This window comes from Clytia hemisphaerica, unplaced genomic scaffold (assembly GCF_902728285.1).
Source record: "Clytia hemisphaerica strain Z4C2 unplaced genomic scaffold, Clytia hemisphaerica genome assembly, whole genome shotgun sequence".
Taxonomy (NCBI): Eukaryota; Metazoa; Cnidaria; class Hydrozoa; order Leptothecata; family Clytiidae; genus Clytia; species Clytia hemisphaerica.
The window spans coordinates 1923330-1950719 of NW_027104551.1; the positions used below are offsets into that span (position 1 = coordinate 1923330).

The 27390-nt window shown below is 35.0% G+C and overlaps 1 protein-coding gene across 1 annotated transcript; it reads right to left on the reverse strand.

The window, feature by feature from the left end:
- Positions 1–9834: 9834 nt before the first annotated feature.
- LOC136822878 (uncharacterized) lies at positions 9835–25928 on the reverse strand (the record flags this gene model as incomplete). Its single annotated transcript, XM_067079187.1, has 6 exons — positions 9835–11109; positions 11887–11982; positions 13837–14658; positions 23378–23440; positions 24511–25094; positions 25691–25928. Coding segments are annotated over 6 exons (2280 nt in total), but the record flags the coding sequence as incomplete, so codon positions are not given.
- Between the last annotated feature and the right edge of the window lie 1462 nt (positions 25929–27390).

The following is a 27390-nucleotide window of genomic DNA, read 5'->3' on the forward strand; positions in this document are numbered from 1 at the left end:
CTTCGGAAGAAGCGATTCTATTACGTGCGGAATCTATGAGGGCGGTCAATGAAAAATCTCGTATAGTAAAGATTACATCATTAATAGCATAATTAGTATAATAATTAGTATAATTATGCTATTGTTTGGGTCTCCAACCCTAACCCTAACTGGAATGATCAATATTCTTATGAAAAATGTTTCTTATAAAACATCGATATTTATAAGAAATGTCCGATATTTATAAGAGTTTTAACATCTGAAGTGTTTCAAGAAGCCGATTTGGAAGATATTGTTCAGCACAACCGATTCAGGTTCGACAATAATCTCCGTAAAAAGCCCTTTTTAGGGTTTTATTCTACAGTCAATGGGTATCATCACTTTCACGTGAGACCCTACTCATACAGGATGACTTGTATGAGAGAACCAGAAAACAATTATGACCCAAAGGCGATCAAAATCCTGAAAGAAGATGGTACATGTGTTGGAAGGATGCCAGCGACATGCTGCCGCATTGTATCCAAGTACATCGATCTTGGCCATATAATTAAAACCAGTGTTTACTGGAAAAATGATAAATGGCAACATGGACCCTCCATTGATTTTGGTGATGGCCCTAAACTCGTTTCTTTTTATGCTTTCGAGTTCGAATCCGTCCAGAAGAGAAACGAACTCGCAGAAGAACTGATGAATAAATTAATTGCCGTTGAAGAAGCTCACGTCCCTTGAACAGTATAGCGTATATTATTGATGTTTTGTTTTGCACTTATTAGAATTATACGAAGTAATATAACACTTTGACTACTTTGATTACTTTAGGAGAATCCATGTAAAAATTTATCTCCATCTAGTATGCAATGTATAGTCTTTAAGTCTGCGAGTAATAAACAATTTTTTCTTGACTACAAGATTCCTCTTAGTCCTATTTTTTTTCTACATCTCCAGCTGAAACTTTGCTCGTTTGGAGGACAGGATATGACTTTTCTCGGACTATTTGCAAGCGTTTTACAGTGTACCCTTTCGAATTCGAATTCTCATCAACAGAATATCCATTTTTTTTCGAATTACAAAGACTGATAATAAGAAGTTCGAATCAGGGAGAGTTTACTCAATTCTTTACAAAAAAGAAGTATAAAATATCAGTTACTTAATTTCAACTTCTCTTCTACAGAAAAAAGTAAAAAAAACAACATAGAAATAGAATGGAACAAGAAACATTAGAAGAAATCGAAGAAACACCTTTTGTTTATGATGAAAATCTCAAAAAGTATCCAATTCGCGACTCTAATAAGAAACACTCTTCGAAAGAAGAAACCCTGGCCAATGGTAAAAAAACAAGAAGAAGGGCTGAAGGATATATAACAAATCCGTCTAAGCGATCAGATGCCAGACATAAAAGGAAAAACGGTATTGATTTGTTTATGTAATACAATTTTTCATTTATTTACTCCGTTCTCCATAAACAAATTGACAATTGCCTATATACTGTATGAATCTAGCGACAATAGAACTTAAAATAGTTTTTAAAATGATAAAATATCCTGAGGTGGGTACTAGGGCAAAATGTAAATATATTGTGATACACATTTTTTTTTAGTAAGCAAAGTTGCTAAGGGCTCAGGCCTCAAAATTGCCCTAAAAATAAGCAACTTGCTTAGCAATCCTGAGGCCTCAAATTCAAATTAGCAACTTTTTTCCTCGACAATAAAAAATATCTTTGACACAACTTTAAAAGAAAGCCTTGAAAATCTTTGAAAAATACCTCTACTGCCCATTCAAAATTGAAGAATTGTTGAAAAATGCAAAACTGTGCTTTTCAACCATTTTAAGCTTGAAAATTTTTAAGCAACCTTACAAGCAACTTTGGGCCTGGACTTCGAAAAATCCTTAGCAACTCTAGGCCTGACCCGAAAAATGGAGTTGCTTATAAAAAAAAATGTGTAGATCTTGATAGTTCTAGAAGTATAAAACAGCAAGATTTTATTTATTTTTTCTTAGGACTTCTTCTCTGAGCGTATCAATATATGTTGGTCACTGGTGGGAGAGTGTATATTGAATTTGAATACGAAGATGGCAGGAAAAAAAGCAAAGTTACAGAAAGATACAGCTCATCATTGGGTATGATGCACGATAAGAGAATGAAAGAAACCAATGAACAACTTCAGTCTTCCTCATCTACCATCACGTCACCAAGGTCACTTGGCTCGCCTATGTCTCTGGGCTCTCCACTTTCTCTAGGTTCATCTCCTGAATCGACAGATCTACTTGACTTTGGTTCTCAAGTTACACCAGTACACGGAGAACAACCTACCCAAACAAGTACACCAAAGTCCATAATCGTTCAAACAAATGCATCAAATCCGATCGTTCGAACAAATGCACCAACGTCAACCATACAAACAAATACACCAAAGTCCATAATCGTTCAAACAAATGCATCAAATCCGATCGTTCGAACAAATGCACCAACGTCAACCATACAAACAAATACACCAAAGTCCATAATCGTTCGAACAAATGCACCAAATCCGATCGTTCGAGCAAATTCATCAAAAGTAAACTCAATTGTTCAAGAAAAATCGATCATTCAAGCAAATTCATTAAAAGGAAATTCGATCATTCAAGCAAATTCATTAAAAGCAAATTCGATCATTCAAGCAAATTCCTTAAAAGCAAATTCGATCATTCAAGCAAGCTCATTAAAAGCAAATTCAATCGTTCAGGTCCAGGCAAACTCACCGATCGTTCAGACTAATACATTTAAACCGTATTCATTAATCGCACAAACAAATTCATTCGTACCCACGTCAATTGTTCAAACAAACGCACAAAAAACTATCAAAATAGTTGCAACACATGGACCAAAACCTGTACAACAGTTAGGTCAAAATCAAAAGAATCCCAAGGTTATAATACTAGGACAAACACAACAAGAAAGAAAAGCACCTCTGCCTTTTACGAACCATGGTAGTTATTCGTTAAAACCAACGATCACTGATAAATTGTTAAAAGATATTTCGCCATCAGCCAAACTTTTTCCTGTTAAAAGGGGAGGTGAGCCAAAATTAAGAGGACCATCAGGACTGCAAAGAAAAAAAGCAAAGAAATAGACTCTGTATATGTACGACTATCATTGTGTTTACAAAACATTTTTCATACCTGAAGCTGGAAAATTTAACTATAACGTAATTATTCTTTAGTTTAAATTTCTTTTGATATTTTTAAAACAGTTACACAATGTAGGAAACATGACCTATATACATGACCATATACTATACAAAAATCTCAGTTGTTTCTAATCTAAATCAAAATTTGACTACAATTTCATACGTAAGAAGAAATTTATGGTGTAAATGAAATGAAAATATTTCTAATGTCCCTAAAGGAAGATAGATCTTCTGGCCTAAGGATCACTTCTGATCCTGATGAAAAATTCTTGATTTTGTACACAATTATTTTCCAATGCGAAAATATTTGTTTTCAAAAATTTTCGTAGTTTCTACACTTAAATTTTTTTTTAAAGAGTGAAAAGATTCATATATATTTATATTATATATGAATCTTTTCACTCTTTTAGAGAAACTTTACAGAAAATGGATTGGTCAAAAATTGGAGGTTTTCTCAGGACTATGAATCAAAGACCCTTCCTTCATAGTGGGGGGCGTACGAGGGTTGCCAACACCGAAATACCGACAGATTTTTCTTAAATCACCGTAATACCGACAAAATTTTCCTAAAACACCGACACCGACGTCTTTTAGAGCAAGCTTAAGATTTTTATTCTTAGTACGAATGCTCAATATCACGAGCGTAGTAGTGCACTAGTTCAGTTTTTCTTGGAGAAAACTATCGCCGATTCAAGTCTTCAAATCTTTAAAGCTCAGTTTTTCAACGACTAGTGGATAAACAAATCCAGAATTTATAGGGAACACTTTGAAGGGTTTAAAGTGCTATTTTTACTTTAGTGCTTACTTTAGTGCTTACTTTAGTTGACTTTGAAGAAAAACATTTAAAAAGTTTTTAAAAGATCTTTGCAAAAAACGAGGGAACAAAAGAGATATCTGAATGTATAAAGTAATGGAGGAGGAGGCGCAACCATGGTTTGCGCAAACGGAGAAAATTTTCCCATTTTTGTCCTCTTGTTTAGCTAAAAGACATCTTTTTGAACGTTATTAGAAATAAATATACCTTAGCCGAAAGCACCGTTAGAAAAGGGCGCCGCAAAAGAGCTCTTGTTCAGTGGCGACCTGGCTTAATTTTCTCGATGGTGCAAACTATGAAATAGGCGCCCCTGGTATTTTTTGTCCTTATTTGCGCCCTCCATCATTAAGTGACATAAACTGTAAGAGCAGTGAATGGTTGAAAGTAGCGCCCGGAATCTTTGAGTTAAGAAACTTGGAATTTTTATTTATACGAAGATGGTGGTAATGATAACTTGTTATTTATTTCCTTGTAATTTGAAATGTAAAAATCTTCTGGACAAGGAGGCGCAACCATGGTTTGCGCCGACAGAAAATTTTTCAACTTTCAACTTTCAATCTGTCTAAAAACGCCCCATATTATACCGATTTAGCACCAAAAATAAAGCCCCTCAAATAAAATACATGAGCTGTTGATACTTGAAATTGAAATTTTGTACCTAAGGCGATTTTGTAAGGCGATTTGTTCTACACAACATTTTTGTTTTCTAAAATTTTCTCAGAAAAATTACCTGATAATCTTTAAGCTTTTGCGCCGCTGGTCTTAGTTTTTTCTCCATTAATAAAGATCAATGGCTAAAAAAGAGGCAGGAATAAGGGGCACGGAAACAAGAAACGGGTTCTTTGAAATTTTGGCGCCGCAGGCAAAAATCTTTGGTGTGAGAAAGGTCAAACCAGCTTAAAGTCACATTGACGCTTTTTAGCGAGGTCTGAATTACTGTTTTAAAAAATGCTGACATTTTATACATATAGCACTTTTTTAAACCAATCATCAAAACAAAAGAACGCGCGCAACGTCATTTCACTGTTCAATTAAACAATAGAATGTCCTCTTTCTAAAATTACATTTTAGGTGAATAATGTTATGCTTTTGCAGAATAAGCAATGAGCCTCATGTATAGAGTGGCTTTAAAAGAGCTCCTAAAAAGGAGAAAGTTAGTCAGCATAAGACCACAAAAACCACAGCGAGCATCAACAAGTTTCGATCTTTTTGGTAATCTCTCATTTGGTGATTTATTCACGGCATGACATTATAACGGAGAACCCCTCCCAATTCCAAGAAATGGGTTTTCAAATCATTCACGGGTCGAAACCCCTGAAGCCTTAGCATGTTTCTCATTACATTGTCTTTAAAACGCTTTAACCAGACAGGGTCGCAAACCGATTGAAACAAGGCCATGCGGGTAAAAGAAGGCACAAGCATGGTTTGCGCCGACAGAAAAATATTTCAGGAAATCTCATTTGGCTAAAAACGCTCTCTTTTTCACAAAACTAGTCATTTTACTACGCCATCCAGATATAAATAGTTCGTTTGATTTAGGCTGAAACTATACTGGTATTGAAAGCCTGCAAAGAGAGCTCTGCAAGGAGAGGACCACAGGAAGTATTTTATATTGAAAGGCAAATGAATTTGTATAGAGTGGCTTTAAAAGAGCTCCTAAAAAGGAGAAAGTTAGTCGCATAAGGACCACAAAAACCACAGCGAGCATCAACAAGTTTCGATCTTTTTGGTAATCTCTCATTTGGTGATTTATTCACGCAATGACATTATAACGGAGAACCCCTCCCGATCCCAAGAAAAGGGTTTTCTAATCATTCACGGGTCGAAACCCCTGACGCCTTAGCATGTTTCTCATTACATTGTCTTTAAAACGCTTTTAACCAGACAGGGTCGCCCAACCGATTGAAACAAAGCCACGCGGGTAAAAGAGGCACAAGCATGGTTTGCGCCGACAGAAAAATATTTCAGGAAATCTCATTTGGCTAAAAACGCTCTCTTTTTCACAAAACTATCATTTTACTACGCCATCCAGATAAATAGTTCGTTTGATTTAGGCTGAAACTAAACTGGTATTGAAAGCCTGCAAAGAGAGCTCTGCAAGGGGAGGACCACAGGAAGTATTTTATATTGAAAGGCAAATGAGATATGATTCGAGGGCCAACCATGGTTGGCCCGAGGAGGCAAAATTTGAAATTTAAGGTGCCAGAAATGCTGTGAAAACGCACCTAAATCATAGGTTAATGGATTATTCCGTAAAATGAAAGAATTTAAGGATTGTTGATTTTTGATGAGTGCTGCATTCGAGACCTCGAGAAATTCTGCAAACTTGGCTTTCTTTACCTGTTACCCACTATTATGATTTTTTTCATAAAGTGCACATTTCCCGTAAAGAAGTGGTTAAGAAACACCATTATGCACACAATTTTAAAAAGAGGATGAGACAGGGTAGCTACAAAAATAGCTATATTATAGCTACAATTCTACTCGTCATAGCTACATCTACTCGTCATAGCTACAATTCCTGTATAGATAAGATATTCAATAGCTGAAAATGCAGATTCAAAAACTTTATGAGATCCTTTGAAATATGCAGATTCGCCGCCAGTATTTCTCGAATCACCGAAATACCGACCCAAAAAATCAATTTTACCGTCACCGCAAGGCATGTCCAACACCGAAATAGCGACACTTTTTACTTAAAACACCGTAACACCGACGCAAAAAAGGGTCAATACCGACACACCGACAAACCCGTACGCCCCCCCCCCCCAACTAACTCAACAAGCTCATCTTTCACATCTTTTAATCTCTTAAGCCGGAGCTTCCAGCGCAGCTGGTTTATTTCAATATAGGATTGGTATATTCTACATTATCAGAAAAGAAATTTTGGTAAAAATTGACCAAATTCGCCAAAATCTTTAGGTTATTTTGGTAAAATGAGTTCTTGCCAAAATTAATTTTCATCACCAACCTTACCTAAAAATACCACTCATATGCTTTCGAAGGAATAAGTAAACACAACTTTTGAATAAAAAAAACAACCCTATACGACCAGGTATTTGTTGGAAATGACAATAGGTTTCTGACAAAAAGTAAACGTTCCAGTGAAAAACTAGGAAAATTGACAAAAATTCTTTGCATGATTATATCATTTATTCGAATGTAAAAACTTTAAAGGAAGAAACTTTCGCGGAAAGAAACTTTCGCGAATGGACAAATTCGCGAAATTTTTGCATTTCGCGAGAATTAACTTTCGCGAATCGTTGACTTTTACTTCTTTTTATAATAGAAGATTTTCATTGATTTTTTAGAAGCAAAAGGCGAAAACCTGACTTTCTTCATGTTTGTGAACCACAAATGCGCCCTAAAATTGTTCTTTAGTCGATTTAAAGAAAATTTCATGACCAAAAGTAGAATTTGTGATAAAATATTTTTTTCGCGAGAATAAACTTTCGCGAATAAGCTTTCAAAATTTTTTTCGCGGAAATAAATTTCGCGAAAGTTTCTTTCCGCGAAAGTTTCTTCCTTTAAAGTAAGTGAAATGACTCAAAGTTGAAGCATTTCTAAAGCAGATACATAAATATCTATTCCAAATGAGGATGATTCTGCTAATGGCTGGATTGAATGAAGCACCAATAACTCGTTCATTGTGAAAGGACAGTCAAATTGAGGCACTTCGATAGCAATGTTAGTATCATCAAAATCAATATCTCTATGAATAAAATGGTCTATTCCAAAATTAACAAAATCAAACACTTGATCCGGTTGATTAGGGCAGTAGTTAACGATTCCAGTTAGCCAAAGCTGCATCGGGGTCTTGTTTCGAGCTGTTGAAATCGGATGGTGGTTCCATGCATCCCAAAAAGACCCCAAACTTTTATTCAATCTTGGTAAGAATATGTAATGCAGCAGGTATAAATGTTTCCATGAAGAAATGTCTAAAAAATCATTCTGCTCCAAGTATTGGAATGCACAATAATAATAACTCAAGCAAGCACAGAATACGTCACGCCAGAGTCTCTCTATTCTCTGGTTGTGACAGCTTTTACCTGATATAAAGCTTCCTCTTCCAGGGCCACGTAAAGGGTGATTAAACATGTAACGAGCCACATCTACATTCTCTACACCGTGGTCACCTCTTACACGAGATGGTAGCCCGTAATAGATAACAGCATCTTCAAACAATCGCAGCACCGTGCGAGCCAAATTATTTGTCGAACAATGCAAAAACATGATTCGTCTCGAGTATCCATCAATCCCTCCATGAACAACGAAACCGTATCTAATAAGTTTATGGTTTCCGTCTATATGCCAGAGCGCAAGGGGCCCTGGCACACAATATTTTCTTCTAGTGATGATGGTAGAGAATATCGATCTATTGATTATACCCTCTGGGTCGACGTTCCATAACGCTTGGCGAACCCTATCCCATTGAATTTTTAAGCCTTTTGAGAGTAAAAACCCTTTCATTCTGCGAATACCAATGTTGGGAAAATCGGTTAGAATATCTTTCACAACGGAATACAAGTCTTCATCGGATATATCAGAATAAGGAGTGGGTGAGAGCCCATACTCGATAACGCGGCGCTGAATGGTTGACTTAGAAGTTCCAGTTAGTTTTCCAATAGTATCATATGTCAAGTTATACTCCAAAAATAATTCAAGTGCATCAGACTTTATGTCGACTTTCGGTCGACCCGCTGCTCCTGTCTTGATGAGAGTGACGGAAGAAGAGGTCTCATCTGTTAACATCAACATCCTGTAAGCACGATGAAGATTCTGAGTCACACTTTCAATGGAATAAATTGAAGACACGGTGTTCGAAATTTTTATCAATTTTTCCAGCTCATATTTACAATAATCAAGCGTATTATCTTCTCCTCCCCCATCTTGCAGCAATCTCTTTACAAAGTTGATACTTGACCTGAGATTTTCTTTGAACAATTCATGAGTTGGGAGCTGAACGGGATTCATTTATTTTTTAATGTGTTCTAATCCTAAAATGATAAAAAATAAGAGACAAAAGTTTAAAAGATTAGAAGTTATCAAAGTGCAATTTCCAGCCTCTATTCTCATTTCCTCTTGCTGGGCTTTGATGATATTTTTTACAAGCATTAATTTCATTCCACAAGAAATCAATATTTTAAATTTTCATGGCATTGTGACTATTGGAAAGGCGAGGGTAAATGCTATCATTAGTTGAAACGAATCAATTCTATAGGTTTTTAATGGTGGTGTCTTGATATTTCACCCTTATTTCAGTTAGTAAATGTATTGTTATAACCTTTTGTACAATTGAAGAATCATCATTTCTAAATTTTCTAAGTTTCAATGGGTAATTAAACTTTTTGTTTTGAATTTTCTTTACATTGTCCGCAAAGCGTTAAAGTACGGGATTTTTTTCTAAAGAATCACAAGTTACGAATGTTTTTCTATAAAAAACTCGGATGAAAATTTGGCCAAAAACCACTATTTTCAAGATTTTGAGACAAAGAAGCCTTTTAAAGATACACCAACAAAACAAACGAAAAATTTTCAAAGTTATTTTTCTTCGCCGAAAATAAGGTCCTCAAAGTTAAAATACTCTTTTTCGCAAAAATCTTCATTTTCCTTTTCATTAAATTCTTTTATTGCGATTTTTAAGTTTTCAGATTAGTTTAGTTTAGTTTTTCGATTAGGAATAGTTAACAGAAAGTGTATAACATGTATGTAGGTTTGTTGACTACATCAGACAAAAATTTACATTTTGTAAATAGAAAAATTCACAATGGTCAGAGCCCTTAATCAAGAAATATCCACATATCGAGTGCCTTAAATTTTGCTCAAGAAACGAAAGACAATATGTATACGTTAAAAATTAAGTTTGCTCAGAAAACAAAATAAAAAATATGTTTCGTTCTAAAGTGAACAATGACAGCCAGTGCCTAAAACTTTACTCAAGAAACGTAAGACAATATGTACACGTTAAAAATTAAGTTTGCTCAGAAAACAAAATAAAAAATATGTTTCGTCCTAAAGTGAACAATGACAGCCAGTGCCTAAAACTTTGCTCAAGAAACGTAAGACAAAATGTACACGTTAAAAATTAAGTCTGCTCAGAAAACAAAATAAAAAATATGTTCGTCCTAAAGTGAACAACGACAGCCAGTGCCTAAAACTTTGCTCAAGAAACGTAAGACAAAATGTACACGTTAAAAATTAAGTCTGCTCAGAAAACAAAATAAAAAATATGTTCGTCCTAAAGTGAACAACGACAGCCAGTGCCTTAAATTTTGCTCAAGAAACGTAAGACAATATGTACACGTTAAAAATTAAGTCTGCTCAGAAAAAAAAATAAAAAATATGTTCGTTCTAAAGTGAACAATGACAGCCAGTGCCTAAAACTTTACTCAAGAAACGTAAGACAATATGTACACGTTAAAAATTAAGTTTGCTCAGAAAACAAAATAAAAAATATGTTTCGTCCTAAAGTGAACAACGACAGCCAGTGCCTAAAACTTTGCTCAAGAAACGTAAAATAATATGAACATGTTACAAATCAAGTCTGCTCCAATAATAAACATTCTAACAACAACAACAACCAAATAACAACACTTTGCCCAGAAGCGAACAAATGCAGTTCAACTAGCTGTAAACTATAGTAGTACCAAGATATCTTAATAACATAGGAATTCAAATAGCATTGAAAGGATTTTGGCCAGTTCCTATTGCTCCTTTAACATGAATTTCAAACTGTTCATAATTTGGAAAAACATTTGGTAAATTTAATTCTTCCTCACAAGTTGATGAATGAATAACGTCTCCAACTTCAGCGTCGAATTTCACTTGGATTGGAGTTCTAGGGAGGGACCTTTTTCCCGTTACGTTTAGAAGCATTTGTCTCAATGTTTCCTGATCGTTTGTTGAAACAAATTTTTGAAAATACCCTTTGTGAGCTTCGTCACCATTTTCCAATTTGAAGTGGTTCATCGAAACCGTTTCACTGAAGTTAGGTATAAAATATTGATTCAAATGACCTTGATTATGCAAAAGAATATCAGCAAAGTTGTTTATTTTGAGTCCCGTTCTTATTTGGTCATACAATAACTTTCGTTGACCATATATCTCATCCATAATAATTTCTTGTACAATCCTACATTTGTTATCCATCTAAAAAAAAATCAAACTACTTTAATCGGAGAAATTTTAGCGAGAGAAACTTTAGCGCTAATTAGCGAATCACAAAAATCCTGAAAATTTTCGGCCCGCACATACCGTCAGTCCGCAAAGCCAGTGCTCCCCCCCCCAGGGAGGAGGCGCAACCATGGTTTGCACCGACGAGAGAAAATGTTGATTGTGACTCTTTCAAATGACTAAAAAACGCCTTGTTTTTGATTTTTTTTTAAACAAAAGTCAATTGCCAAAAGAGTTGTTTTAAGGAATCCTCGAAATTTTATTGATGAACGGCCATTATTCCAAGACGCCCTGAAGCGATTTGAAAATTGGGGAACAGTCGATTTCTTAGGGCTCGAATGCAAACGGAAAATTAGTGACAAAAACTCAGCTAATGATAAAAGAATAAGTTGCAGGGAAATATGGAATTCTCTAAATGTTAGAAAGGTTTAGCGCCGCAGGCGGCTTTTTACTTATTCTTACTTTTCGAATGAATGGATAGTGCATTTCAAGGTTTTTAACGATTTTTCAAGGTTTTCAAGGTTTTTCCCAGAAAATTGATAGTTTTCAAGGTTTTCAAGGTTGGGTGGTTCATTTTCAAGGTTTTCAAGGTCCCGTAGACACCCTGATGAAGGGTTAAGACCCTCTAAGGGCCATTTGTGCCAAATTTCAGCCTTTTGTCACCATTTGAAGTAAATGTGGTAACTGATTCCACTAGATTAAAAAATAGAAAACAATTACCAAACTAAACTAGAAAAAAGTTGTCCTTCCTACCGTCACTTTGCCTTTTTCACCACATCTACCGATCACTTCCATGACATCTTCATCTTCATTCAATTCTTCGAGGTTTTCATTTGTCACGTTCGATACCTGAAAGAAAATAGTTTTTAATGTTGATTTTACTCTTTTATGCAGGGGTAGGGGCGGGGGCAGTCAGTTAATACATGACACTTAGTACCGTGGTGGTCCTCTTCTTAAAATTAGCAAAATGTTGTTAATACACAAGTGTATTAGTAACTAAGTAAGTTTGCGACCGCAGTCGAGGGCGATCCGAAGGCTCCCTTTTCGCTAGCTATCAACCATAAGGTAGGGGAGGGCGCCACTCCTTTCCCTGGATTTCTCCACTTACCCTCGCTCTAATTCATTGATGCTGAGTGCTAAAAGCAGGACAGCAGCGAGTACCAGTTTTCAAGTCTTTGGTCTGTCCCGACTGGGAATTGAACCCACAACCTTGCGAACGCGAGGCGAATTAGTAGATGTAATCGCATGATAACGAGTGCAATTCGAAAATAATTGCACGAGTGAATTTTTTTGCTTTATGATTTTCCGAATCCGAAAGGACGAGAGCAATTTTCGAATCTTACGAGTTATCATGTGATTACGAGCTAATTACACGATGAGTTTCACCATATTTCAATATGATGAAAGAAATTCTCTCTTGTCACATCAAAAAAAATATTTTTTTCTTTTAAAGTTATTGTATACAACTTGCTTGACACGTTCGGTTGAAAAAGAAGAGAAAAATAGACACAAGAATTATTATTTTCAAAAATTGCGCTTCAATACAATTAACGATCAATTGCACGAAGACGCAACAAATATGAGAGAAAATAGCCCATCGAGTAATTAACTGTCAAAGGGAGTCACCCCTTTTTAAGAAAATCTTAGAATCAAAAGGTGTACTAACTGTTTAAAAACTGCTGATTCTAAGTGTATTTTGTGTGAGACAGGTAAGGTTCAAAAAATTCTTCCCAAAATCGGAAAATCGGGAATTCTTTTTTCAAAGTGTGGAAAATCGGGGTTGTTGACATAAATCTGTGTTATAAACAAGTCAAAAGCAGGTAATACTCATGTGTGTCATAAAATACACTGAAACAGACTGAGAAAATACACTGTGTCTCTGCGTACTTGGGCTGTAGGCTCATTTTTTGGGGTGGTATATACAGAACAGGGTCAACAAAAGTTAGTACCTTAAAGAAAGAAAATTTGGCGTATTTGCCTGAAATTTGGCGGATTTGTCTGAAATCCGCCAAATAAAGTTCTCGCCAAATTTAATTTTTTCGGCAATCCGACGAATTAAATTCCTGCCAAATTTATTTTTTTTCATTTTATGTCCGATTTTTCACAATTTACCCCTAAAAGAATGCGATATCATATGTTTTCACCCTGATTTTGGATCTATAAATCTGTCATTCGCCAAATTAAATTTCCGCCGCCAAAATTAGCTTTTTCCCTGATCCGCCAAATTAAATTCCCTATGAAAAAACTTTCTTTCTTTTAAGGTACACAGTGTACTACCAGTACCAGTAGTGTACTGTCCTTTTGAAAAACTTAAAAATATACTCATGGTGTCGTGTATTACAGGGGTCAGACAGGCTTTAACAAGTTCCCCGAGTTTCCCTGAGTTTTGGTTGATTTTCAAGGCAGGCTTTAACAATAATGAAGTCCCCTGAGTTTCGAGGATGTTTCCCTGAAGATCGGACGAAATCCCCCCCCCCCCTTGGGTTTCCCCGAGTTCCCCTGATTGTTTTCAAAATTTATCATTTTTCCAGGTTTTCCAGGGTCTGTCTGAACCCCTGAACCCTGTATTAACTGACCGACCCCCTGTTTTATGCCTTATTTTAGTTGCAGGGGTGAGTCAAATTAAAATTTTTGAAGAACTCAATTCTCACTGTTGATATAACTGTTGATAAGGAGGATGAAGCTCTGAAAACAAACCCGTACTTTATTGGCAACATAGCTTTTCTTGGCGTCCGCTATATCATTTATTCCAATGGGAATGCTTTCGTTTATGCTTCCGTGAACCAAATAATAGAAAAGTGATGGACAGAAGAAAGGAAAGCCAGGTCCGTCTTGTGAGATTGAGTGCGCAATCATCGTTCCTAATTTCACGTATAGTTTTGTTACGATGACGCTACTTTGGTACACAGGTAGAAAATAGCCACTTTCACATTGCAGGAAGCATTGTTTCCGAAACTGCTCAAAGAAAAGCGTGTAACAATGATTCAGAACACCACCATAATCAGCTGCTGGGTTGAGAATTATCTTCAACGGCCGGTCTGGTTGAAATTTACTTGACTTATAAAAACCCAAAAGGTCGTTATAAACACTTTGGGTGTGTACATTTACTCTGTATACGTTATCGCTCAATTTGTCTTCCAAATGAAGTATTAGTTCATCGAGGGTTTTAAACTTCTTCTTCTCAAAGATGGGTTTGCTCAAAAAAATATCATCACATGCCTCACTGATGTCATATGAATTTTCTTTGAGCAGATTCTGTATGTGATGTTCATCATGTTGAGGAAACATGGTTTTCAAAAGATCCAGTTTCTCAGCAACGGTCAAGGTTTTGCTTGATCCAGCTTGTTGAGCTGAGGATGTGGATTGCATATCCTTGTCAGTTTTGATCTTCTTGATTGGTGGAAAGGCCTGTTTAGCAAGAGCTTCATCGATTACTAACTGGGCTGAGCCAAGTCTATCCAGATCTTTTTCCAACTGGTACATATCAGTATTAGGGAGAATAGCCCGAAGATAGACCATGTCATTCTAAAAGAAAAGTCTGAAGTAGTTAAAACATTTATAAATTCATTCTTATCACTAAGCAATAAAGACTAAAAGGAGTGCCTCTCCAGGATATTTATGAACTTATCGACTTAGCTTATCAACTTAACTTTCAAAAAATGACGAGAGTATTGTCATAGTTCGAAAGGGGGTCACTACCTCTTTCATTCTCAACTTCCCCCTCCTAGAGTTTACCCCCTTTCGAAGTATGATGCAACTTTCCTGAAAATTGGGAAAACTCAGCCCAGCTATAGCAGAATTAACACAAGAAATTTCAATTCAATTCGAAGAAAGTTTTACTTCCTCTTGGAAATTAAATGAAAAAAATTCTAAAGTACTTGACCTTGAATCCCGGATTTACAAGTCGCACCAGAACTGCAAGAGCCCAAATCAACAAAACTCCACCCATAGCTATAAGCAAAAAGCTCCTACCCAAAAATTTAAAAAATTGCTAAAAATGAAGGTCCTCGAATCTTCCTTAAACCTATTTTGAAAGCTATGGTATTTTGCAACAAAAAGGAACAAAAATTGGAGCTTAATCTTGTTTTAAAAACTTTTATTGCATTTTTTAGATTTTTAGAAAATTGCAGATAAAAAAACCTTGAAAAATATATTGAATTTTGTGTTTTTTTCTTGTTGGCTTCATTTTCAACCCCTACTTCTAACCTTTTTTGAAATCTTCATATTATTTCTGACAATTTGGTATATAGCATGCATAGGTTTAAAAAAACCATCATAGGCAAAAAAATTGTCTGCTTTTATAGTACTGTTAAACTGCTTTAAAATAAAAATGGCTCATCCAAAAGATCATTGTGTAAGCACTTTTTGAAAGTTGGAGAAACTTTTCAAGAGGCTTGATTCGGTAAGTGTAAACCGCAGGTTACAGGTTGCAGGTTACAGGTCACAGGTTACAGGTTACATGTCACAGGTTACAGGTTAACAAAACACAGACCGGAAAACTGTAACGCACTCGTAACATACAATTCATAACATACAATAGTATGTTCCAGAAATAGTTCCTGAAAATATTATATGTAATGGAAATGTAATATCAAAATATGTTAATAATGTTATTTAGAAGACTTAAACGACAAATCATCAACCCCAAATATTGACAACAAATGACACTTAAATTATGTAAATAATGATGTTATCTCAAAGTATGAGGTTTTGTACGCCAATTAACAATAAAATATTCTTCATGCATAATAGGATGCTGACGCTGCAAGTGGATATAGATTGACAGGTTTTGAAAACAATAAATACTCCAAGAGAGCTGTTTTAGAGAGATGAAAAAGGTGACGTCATTTTATCAAAAATACAAAGCAGGGGATAAAAATATTGAAACATTTATAAAATATAATCCCATTGACGCTATTTTCATCAATTCTTGTTATCATACCCAAGGTGATGCAGGAGATAAAATGAGATATGACATAGTGATTGTGAAATAGCTATTTTCCTGTTAGGGGGCTGTTTAAAGCAAAGGTGAGATCGATATTCGAATATTTCTTTATTCTTTGTATATAACATACGTAACATGCGTATAACATTGAAAAGATAATTTTTTTACATGTGTGATATAGATGTAATATATAATACAAGTACTCTCGGGTACCTAATAGCCGTCCCCCCCCGCTAATTAATTTTTCGAAAATTTTCCACCCAGGACATTCTTATTCCAACCCCCCCGCTTATTAATTTTTGGGAAAATGTTTTTGAAAGTTCCCTTTTTTGTCTTAATTCTGCTGTATTAGCCTCCTTTTCAAACATTTTCCACCCAGGACATTTTTATTCCAACCCCCCCGCTTATTAAATTTTGAAATTTTTTCCAACCCCCCTGCTTATTCCAACCCCCCCGGCTATTAGGTACCCGAGAGTATTACAGGTCCGTGTTATACACGGCATAAAACGCGAAATCACATGGTCAGCACGTGGGTAGATTTTTAGCTTTAAAATAGTTCTAGATCAATAAAATACCTTTGGAATTATATTTTTGACATTAACAACTGTTTTTCAAACATTTTCTTTGTGTTTTACAGTAATTGAAGCTGACCAACACTGACCTGTGACCTGTAACCTGTAACCTGCGACCTGTAACCTGCAACCTGTAACCTGCGGTTTACACTTACCGGGCTTGATTTGATCTTTCACTGACTAGTACAAAGTAAGAGTTTTTTTTTGTCACAGTTTTTTCCCCATGAAACATGCCATGAGTCTCAACCAGAAACTAATGAAATAAAAAAATCAACCCAAAAATTTTTCTATAGACCTTCCAAGTTTTTTTTCTGGCTGCATATTATTTCTGACAATTTGGTACATAGCATGCGTGATGGAAAATTTAGACCTGTGCCAAAAGCCTAGTATAATTTTGGTTAGATTCATTTTAATAGGAAAATTTTTGCTAGAATATGTTTATAATAGTTAGGTTTAATCAAAATATGCAAAATGAGAGTAATCCAGATTAACAATTAAAAAGAGGCTCTGAAAGTTTGATATACCTTTTTTTAAATCAAAATGTTACATACCTTAAGTGTAATAATTTTGGCGGGGATTAAATTTGGCAGATTTGGCAGTTTTAGTACCAAATTTAGTACTCTTAGGTTCCAAAAAAACGGGGGGGTTCGAATAAACGGGGGGTTGGAAAATTTTCTAGATTTTAATAAACGGGGGGGACCTAATTGCCGGGGGGGGGGTGGAAATTGTACTTCTGAAACCCAAAAATAAGGTAAAAATAGGCTAAAATCACGCTATTTAGAGCAAAATAAGGGACCTTCTCTTTGACAGCTGAAAATATTCTTCGAGATTAATAAACGGGGGGGTCCTAATAAGGTCCGGGGGGGTTGGAAAATTTTCGAAAAATTAACAAGCGGGGGGGGGGCCCAAATCAACAAAACTCCACCCATAGCTATAAGCAAAAAGCTCCTACCCAAAAATTTAAAAAATTGCTAAAAATGAAGGTCCTCGAATCTTCCTTAAACCTATTTTGAAAGCTATGGTATTTTGCAACAAAAAGGAACAAAAATTGGAGCTTAATCTTGTTTTAAAAACTTTTATTGCATTTTTTAGATTTTTAGAAAATTGCAGATAAACAAGTGATACTTTTATGGACCTACCTGGTTATCAAAACTAATCAATGAACATTGAAACAATGAAACACATAGGACATAACTGGACAAAATAAAAAATATATAATGAAAGCATGTCTATTGGGAGAAATTATCAACCCTATTGAAAAAGCTAAAAAAAATTATTATAAACGCTTTTCTTTATAAAAACAATCCACTTTCAGAAAAATACACAGCTTAATAAATAAGGTTTCTAGAAAACTCAAACCATCGCGCTCTACCGTGACATTTTCTTCTTTGAGAAAAAAAAATCAGTTTTATTGACAATCGAATCATGATTGATGGTGGGAATTGCTATCAATGTTTTTTTTTAGAAAAAACAAAGAAATGTTAGGAAGAAGCCCAATGAAAATGTGCAAAGACGGCGATTTCCGGCATTTTCGGCATTTTCGGCATTTTCGGCCGGAAAAAAAATTTTCTCAAAAAATCGAACTCTGTCATGTTTTGAGCATTGCGAATACGCATCTTTCTGCCAAAAATCAGAAAAATCTAAGGATGAAAATTCGAGAAAATGTCAAAAAACCGATTTTTCAGGCATATTTCCGGCATTTTCGGCCGGAAAAAAATGTTTTTCGAAAATCAGGCTCCGTCACATTTTAGGTATTGTCATTTTGCATCAGTGTGCAAAATTTCATAAAAAAATATAAAGTACAGCTTGAGAAATTCAAGAAATACTGTCTTTCCGGCGAAAATAGGTTGTCCCGGTGATTTTTTTAATAGTTCCGGCTTTAAAAATCAATTTTATTGAAAATTGAAACATGCTTGATGGTGGGCATTGCTATTAATAATGTTTTTGAATGAAAAAACAACCAATTATAAGGAAAAAGTCTAATGAAAATCCAGAAAAATGGTGATTTCCGGCATATTTCTGGCATTTTCGGCCGGAAAAAATTTTTTCTCAAAAATCGGACTTGGCCATGTTTTGGGCATTGTCAATACGCATCTTTAAGCAAAAAATCAGAAAAAACTAATGATGAAATCTCGAGAAAATGTCAAAAAACCGGTTTTTCCGGCATATTTCCGGCATTTTCGGCCGGAAAAATTTTTTTTTCGAAAATCGGGCTCCGTCACATTTTGGGCATTGCCATTTTGCATCTTTGTGCCAAAAATCAGAAAAAACTAATGAGCCAATCTCGAGAAAAGCTGGTAACAGACGGACGGACGGACAGACGGACGGACGGACGGACGAACAAAGGTTAATTTATAGGACCTCCAGGTAGGTCCAAAAAACCTTGAAAAATATATTGAATTTTGTGTTTTTTTCTTGTTGGCTTCATTTTCAACCCCTACTTCTAACCTTTTTTGAAATCTTCATATTATTTCTGACAATTTGGTATATAGCATGCATAGGTTTAAAAAAACCATCATAGGCAAAAAAATTGTCTGCTTTTATAGTACTGTTAAACTGCTTTAAAATAAAAATGGCTCATCCAAAAGATCATTGTGTAAGCACTTTTTGAAAGTTGGAGAAACTTTTCAAGAGGCTTGATTCGGTAAGTGTAAACCGCAGGTTACAGGTTGCAGGTTACAGGTCACAGGTTACAGGTTACATGTCACAGGTTACAGGTTAACAAAACACAGACCGGAAAACTGTAACGCACTCGTAACATACAATTCATAACATACAATAGTATGTTCCAGAAATAGTTCCTGAAAATATTATATGTAATGGAAATGTAATATCAAAATATGTTAATAATGTTATTTAGAAGACTTAAACGACAAATCATCAACCCCAAATATTGACAACAAAATAAAATAGTTCTAGATCAATAAAATACCTTTGGAATTATATTTTTGACATTAACAACTGTTTTTCAAACATTTTCTTTGTGTTTTACAGTAATTGAAGCTGACCAACACTGACCTGTGACCTGTAACCTGTAACCTGCGACCTGTAACCTGCAACCTGTAACCTGCGGTTTACACTTACCGGGCTTGATTTGATCTTTCACTGACTAGTACAAAGTAAGAGTTTTTTTTTGTCACAGTTTTTTCCCCATGAAACATGCCATGAGTCTCAACCAGAAACTAATGAAATAAAAAAATCAACCCAAAAATTTTTCTATAGACCTTCCAAGTTTTTTTTCTGGCTGCATATTATTTCTGACAATTTGGTACATAGCATGCGTGATGGAAAATTTAGACCTGTGCCAAAAGCCTAGTATAATTTTGGTTAGATTCATTTTAATAGGAAAATTTTTGCTAGAATATGTTTATAATAGTTAGGTTTAATCAAAATATGCAAAATGAGAGTAATCCAGATTAACAATTAAAAAGAGGCTCTGAAAGTTTGATATACCTTTTTTTAAATCAAAATGTTACATACCTTAAGTGTAATAATTTTGGCGGGGATTAAATTTGGCAGATTTGGCAGTTTTAGTACCAAATTTAGTACTCTTAGGTTCCAAAAAAACGGGGGGGTTCGAATAAACGGGGGGTTGGAAATTTTCTAGATTTTAATAAACGGGGGGGACCTAATTGCCGGGGGGGGGGGTGGAAATTGTACTTCTGAAACCCAAAAATAAGGTAAAAATAGGCTAAAATCACGCTATTTAGAGCAAAATAAGGGACCTTCTCTTTGACAGCTGAAAATATTCTTCGAGATTAATAAACGGGGGGGTCCTAATAAGGTCCGGGGGGGTTGGAAAATTTTCGAAAAATTAACAAGCGGGGGGGGGGGGGGCCCAAATCAACAAAACTCCACCCATAGCTATAAGCAAAAAGCTCCTACCCAAAAATTTAAAAAATTGCTAAAAATGAAGGTCCTCGAATCTTCCTTAAACCTATTTTGAAAGCTATGGTATTTTGCAACAAAAAGGAACAAAAATTGGAGCTTAATCTTGTTTTAAAAACTTTTATTGCATTTTTTAGATTTTTAGAAAATTGCAGATAAAAAAACCTTGAAAAATATATTGAATTTTGTGTTTTTTTCTTGTTGGCTTCATTTTCAACCCCTACTTCTAACCTTTTTTGAAATCTTCATATTATTTCTGACAATTTGGTATATAGCATGCATAGGTTTAAAAAAACCATCATAGGCAAAAAAATTGTCTGCTTTTATAGTACTGTTAAACTGCTTTAAAATAAAAATGGCTCATCCAAAAGATCATTGTGTAAGCACTTTTTGAAAGTTGGAGAAACTTTTCAAGAGGCTTGATTCGGTAAGTGTAAACCGCAGGTTACAGGTTGCAGGTTACAGGTCACAGGTTACAGGTTACATGTCACAGGTTACAGGTTAACAAAACACAGACCGGAAAACTGTAACGCACTCGTAACATACAATTCATAACATACAATAGTATGTTCCAGAAATAGTTCCTGAAAATATTATATGTAATGGAAATGTAATATCAAAATATGTTAATAATGTTATTTAGAAGACTTAAACGACAAATCATCAACCCCAAATATTGACAACAAAATAAAATAGTTCTAGATCAATAAAATACCTTTGGAATTATATTTTTGACATTAACAACTGTTTTTCAAACATTTTCTTTGTGTTTTACAGTAATTGAAGCTGACCAACACTGACCTGTGACCTGTAACCTGTAACCTGCGACCTGTAACCTGCAACCTGTAACCTGCGGTTTACACTTACCGGGCTTGATTTGATCTTTCACTGACTAGTACAAAGTAAGAGTTTTTTTTTGTCACAGTTTTTTCCCCATGAAACATGCCATGAGTCTCAACCAGAAACTAATGAATAAAAAAATCAACCCAAAAATTTTCTATAGACCTTCCAAGTTTTTTTCTGGCTGCATATTATTTCTGACAATTTGGTACATAGCATGCGTGATGGAAAATTTAGACCTGTGCCAAAAGCCTAGTATAATTTTGGTTAGATTCATTTTAATAGGAAAATTTTTGCTAGAATATGTTTATAATAGTTAGGTTTAATCAAAATATGCAAAATGAGAGTAATCCAGATTAACAATTAAAAAGAGGCTCTGAAAGTTTGATATACCTTTTTTAAATCAAAATGTTACATACCTTAAGTGTAATAATTTTGGCGGGGATTAAATTTGGCAGATTTGGCAGTTTTAGTACCAAATTAAGTACTCTTAGGTTCCAAAAAAACGGGGGGGTTCGAATAAACGGGGGGTTGGAAAATTTTCTAGATTTTAAACGGGGGGGACCTAATTGCCGGGGGGGGGGGTGGAAATTGTACTTCTGAAACCCAAAAATAAGGTAAAAATAGGCTAAAATCACGCTATTTAGAGCAAAATAAGGGACCTTCTCTTTGACAGCTGAAAATATTCTTCGAGATTAATAAACGGGGGGGGGGTCCTAATAAGGTCCGGGGGGGTTGGAAAATTTTCGAAAAATTAACAAGCGGGGGGGGGGCCCCGTTTATTTGGAACCTAAGAGTAACTGCCAAAATTTTCAAAATCGACTAACCGCCAAATTAAATACCCGCCAAAAACAGGGGGGGTCGGTAGTAAAATCTCAGACATAATGACATTTACTACGGTGGTGGTGTGACGAAAAATCGAAAAAAAATTTTACTACCCAGGGTAGTTAAATACTAAAATGGGTGGTATCTATGTGTTAAATTAAAAAAAAAATTACTACCTGGGTAGTTAAAACTGGTAAAATTAGCAAGTTTTAGCTATTTTTTGTAATTTTTTAAATTTTTTGGATGACTTTTCTGAAAATATGAAAATTTTTATAATTTGAAAAAATTTTCTGTTGGAAAGTTGTTTGCTGCAAACAAAAAATTCTTGAAATTTTTTGTCAATATGAAAAAGACTTTAATTCTAAGGGCAAAACATTAATTTTTGCACTACGTGAAAAATGTGTCACAGAAATAATCACTTTTTAGCTTTTTTTGCAAAATCAGTCCGAAAAGCAACCAAAAAATAGGTGGTCTCCATGACAAATTGTCCCAAAAACTTTTACTACCAGGGTAGTAAAATACCTCTTCCAAGAGTCTGGGTGGTGGTATGTAAAAATCCATAAAAATCCTTTTACTACTCATATATGTCTGAGATTTTACTACCGACCCCCCCCTGCCAAAAATAGCGTTTCGGCCAACCGCCAAATTAAGTACACGCTAAAATTAATACACTTGAGATACACCATTTTCGAAAAACATGGCCATATTTTCTGAATTTAGTACAAACCTGACCTTATAATATTATTTTTCTCATTCTAGTATGTATTTATGAAAAGTTCTCATATAACAATTGATATTCTATATGCATTTAAAAAATAAATGGTAATTTTACATTTTATGATGTTAAGAGTTACATCACTTTTTAGGCCAAAATCTTAAACAACCGCCAACTAAACATAAAAATATCTATCCCTTGCATGTTATGAATCAGTGAAAGCTAAATTTTGAGTAGATTTTGAATTTCCAAGTTTCAAAGCGAAAAAACGAGATGAATAAGAGTTAATTTGCTTTAACCTCTAAAAACAGACAACTTTTTGCTTTTATAGCTCCATTGTAATGGGGGAGGGAGGCAAGTGAGAGGTTGTCCCCACTCAATTCGTTACCTTTGAGACAATTGGGAAGTGTCCAGTCATGATAGCAAAACACCTTTAATTATCTTTAATTATACATTTACCTCTTTAGAGTTTCCAGAACTGACATATTTATCATCAGGAGGATCGCCATCAGTCAAGTCGATCTTAAAGTGACATAAAATAATGATTATTATGATTTTACCAAAACTATCATCATCATCATCATCACTATATGTGATCTAAAACTGGGTAGTTATGTATGTTATGTAAAGTCAACATGAATAAAATACCACCCTACTACAAGAAAAAGATAAGGTACAGTCAACCAACCAGCATCGCGATTGTTTTATATTTTATATCTGATTTAATGATTGAGAAAATCGGAAAATTTATTTTTTATTTTTCAAGAGGGTCATGCAGTTAATACATGACATTTACTAGTCGTGGTGATCGAAAATTCTTTTAGGAAAACAAAGGATGGTTGAACCCAATCAATATTTTGTTTAGTAACTGCTGATATTTGGTAGTAACTGCCATGCAGCTGAAGAATTTGGTAAGATATTGCTGAAAAATTTTGAATTATTTTTTTCGAATTTTCGCACTCTCAATCATTGTCAATTTTCCAACAGAAATCTTTTTTTGTTAAATATAGTTTGGAACGCTGATTGGGCTCTTCCAGAAAAAAATTTTACATAGGGGGTGGAGGATACATATTGTCTGGGGGGTAGCAAAAAATCATCAAAATTTGCCTTGCCCGGGGGGGGGGTAATTTGGGGTGTCCGGGGGGTCAGCAGATGCTTGTCCGGGGGTAAAACCTATTGTCCGGGGGTAAAAAAGTCACCTTGTCTGGGGGGGGGGGTAAATCACTAAAAATTGTTATATCAAATCCTCCACCCCCCCCCCTGTAAAACTTCTTTCTGGAAGAGCCCATTGTCAAAATCTCTTGATAAATTTCTTGGTCTTGTGAAGAAAAAGTGAAAATTTAGACTCAAGTTTCCTGAATCAGTTTCCAAATCATTTTCATACCGGGTGGTCCAAAAAACTTCTGACGTTTGGCAGGCCTCCTGGAGCCTACTGAACCAAAGTAAAAAAAATAATAGCTCAAAGTTTAAGTTAGACCCTCCTCTACCACATTGAAAAATTAATATTGAAATTGAGTTTTGATCAACTATGACAGGTCAACAAACAAACAAAAGTTTTTTTTGGACCACTCGGTATATACTTTCAAACTTACTTCATCTGCTTTTTCTTGTTTCATTACACCACCAGAGCAGCTACTGTGATGCTGCAAAAAGTCTGCAAGTGGCACTTTTCCTTGACATTTTTCACATGTAACTGTGACTGTATTTCCTGAAGTCATTTTACGACTACCAACTGTCGACGATAATTCTACTTTTATCTCAGAGCGTAATGGAATAATATAAATTATTCCTCCTTTGGTTTGAGATTTTAAGTTATCAACACTATAACCTGTTTTAAGTTCAATTTTGCTCAACTTCCTTAATCCTGAACCCCCAGTTGTGCATTTCCATAATTCTATGGCTCCAGTTTGACTTTTGAGCGCAGGGAATTCTTCGACGAGTGTGTCGATAACAGCCATGTGACCGGCATTTTTGTTAGGGAACTTTATTTTCCTCAGACCAAGCCCAGCCCGAGTCAAAATACTTTCTTCTTGTCTTGATGGTGTTGTGAAAGATCGCTTTCTGAAGCAAAAGAATCTATTTGTCCAGCTAGTTTGTGGGGTGAAGGTTGAAGTGGTAATTCCATTTGGAGTTTGTTTAGTCACCGTGATGAATGGTGCCCTCAAATTTTGTGCACCTAAAATGAACATTACAAGATCAGATTCAGAAAAACCCAACCTCCTCCTTTTAGGGTTCCCCCTGTCAAATTTTGATAGCCTTCCCCTAAAATGTGGCGTGATAAGAACATTTTTAAATACCACTTTTTGGTGTACCTGTATCTACATTGATTGTGAAAGGGGACATAGAACTTTGAAAAATTCCCTCATACTACTCATACTTACGCTTCCCAGGAAAAAATCTTCAAATCCTAAGCTTGGCAACAGGACTTTTTTGAATGGGATTTCGTAAACAAGGTTTTGCCCTTGGATTTTCTTATGGTTACACACCAATGAAAATCACAATCCCAAAAGATTGCCATTTTACAACCTTTACAACCAAATCTTAACTATATAATTGCTATACAATCAGTTTCTCACATCAAACAGATATCCCAGAACAATCCCCACTTTAAAAAAAGCCTGTGCTGTGGTAGTGGACAGTAATGAATGACCTGTATGCATAATGTTTTGAAATACCTGAACATATTTCACATTGTATATCTCTCAAGAAAAAGAAACTGAAGACAGAAACCTTCAAAATTTCTGATTTTTGAATATATAAGGAAGCAATTACCTGGACGTATTCCGTGTAGCCCTGGAAAGGAACGTCTAAAATCGTCAGAAGGTGAAGTTGTTGTAGAACTTGAATAAATTTGTTGTGGTGCTTGAGAAACAACAGGGTCTGTAGGATCAGCATTGATTGATGCTGCTGCATTTGAAAGGTAATGTATGCTCTTTTCTAAGTTTTCTCTCAATTGATTTGAATCTATGTTCCTTTTTGTTTTACCTTTTTCAAAATTTAATTCAGTGATTATTTACTTTCTCATATTTTTAAAACTGTATTCATTGGTTTGACCTAGCCCCATGATTGGCTGATCTGTAGTAACACTGAAGGAATGAATCTATTTCCATCACCCATTCTGAGAAATAGTAAAACTCCATTTACAGGGTAAAGAAGTTGTCTGACCTAGCCATTATCATATCAAAAAATGGGTTAAGAAAGTAAAACTGCAGTCTTCTGATATTTGACAATCCCACAACAATATTTAACATAACTGATCCTTTAAAAGGCGTATTGGAATTGAAAAATCGTTGTTACTTACTCAAAACTTTATGTTAGTCCAGGGGGGGGGGGTCGAGCAGTTAATCCAGAACACTATGCCTGTTTTGACCGTGGTGGTCCATTTTCAAATTTCTAAAAATACAGTTAATCCAAGAGTGGATTAACTGCAAAATGGGTGGTCTCTGAAAAAATTCTGGGAAAAAAAATAGACTAACTGTAATTTTCTGTCTACAGTCTAGTCTTGAAGATATTTTGCATTCTTTAAAATTTATTTATTCTGATTCATGCTGGCTTTGCCTCTTCTTCTGTTTTTAAAACATCAAACTGCATCAAAGACTTGCTTTAACCTTCTCATGCTTTGTTTACAAATTACGTTACAGTACAAAACTAGTTTGAAACTGTATGGTACTGGCACCTGCTGGAATGTATGATCCATCTTATCTATAAGCCCTTAAAATACCTAGACATCTATTTGATTCTAAAAAAAAGATATTTAAAATCTCTTTTTAGGCATACAATAACGTTTGTTATATTTTGTTACTTACTCCCTTTTATCATTTTGATTTATATTCTTACCGGTTCTTAGCTGTTCATACTAAATTTAATTTAGGGGAAGAAACTTTCGTGATTTTCGCAAATTTTGGGCAAATTTGCAAAAGTTATTTTCTTTCGAAAAAAATATTTTATCTAAAATTCTACTTTTGGTCATAAAATTTTCTTTAAATCGAGTAAAAAAAAAATCAATGAAAATCTAATATAAAAAGAAGTAAAAAAGCTTTTTCCCACAAAATATTTTTTAAAGCTCGATTTGCGAAAGTTATTTCTTGTGAAATGCAAAATTTTCGTGAATTTGCCGAATCGCGAAAGTTTCTTCCCCTAAAGTAGTTAGATTCTCTAGATTTTATATTTTCATAATGCATAGTGTGCAGACGGGTCTGAACCCCCCCATTAATATTTCATCCCCCCCTATAAAGGTATCCCCCTTATTTTTTAAATTTTTTGATCCCGCACCATTTACAGGGGTCCGAGCCCCCCAGCATATAATTTGTACTCCCAGTATTGGGGAAGAATTTTGATGAATGAAATATATTTTTCAGTGTGAATTCGTACCAATAGTCAATGAACTTGAAAACACTAGCAAATAAACAGTAAACTAATAATAGTAAAACTAGGAAAAATAAGAAATACTAGCCGGTACCCGGCGTCGCACG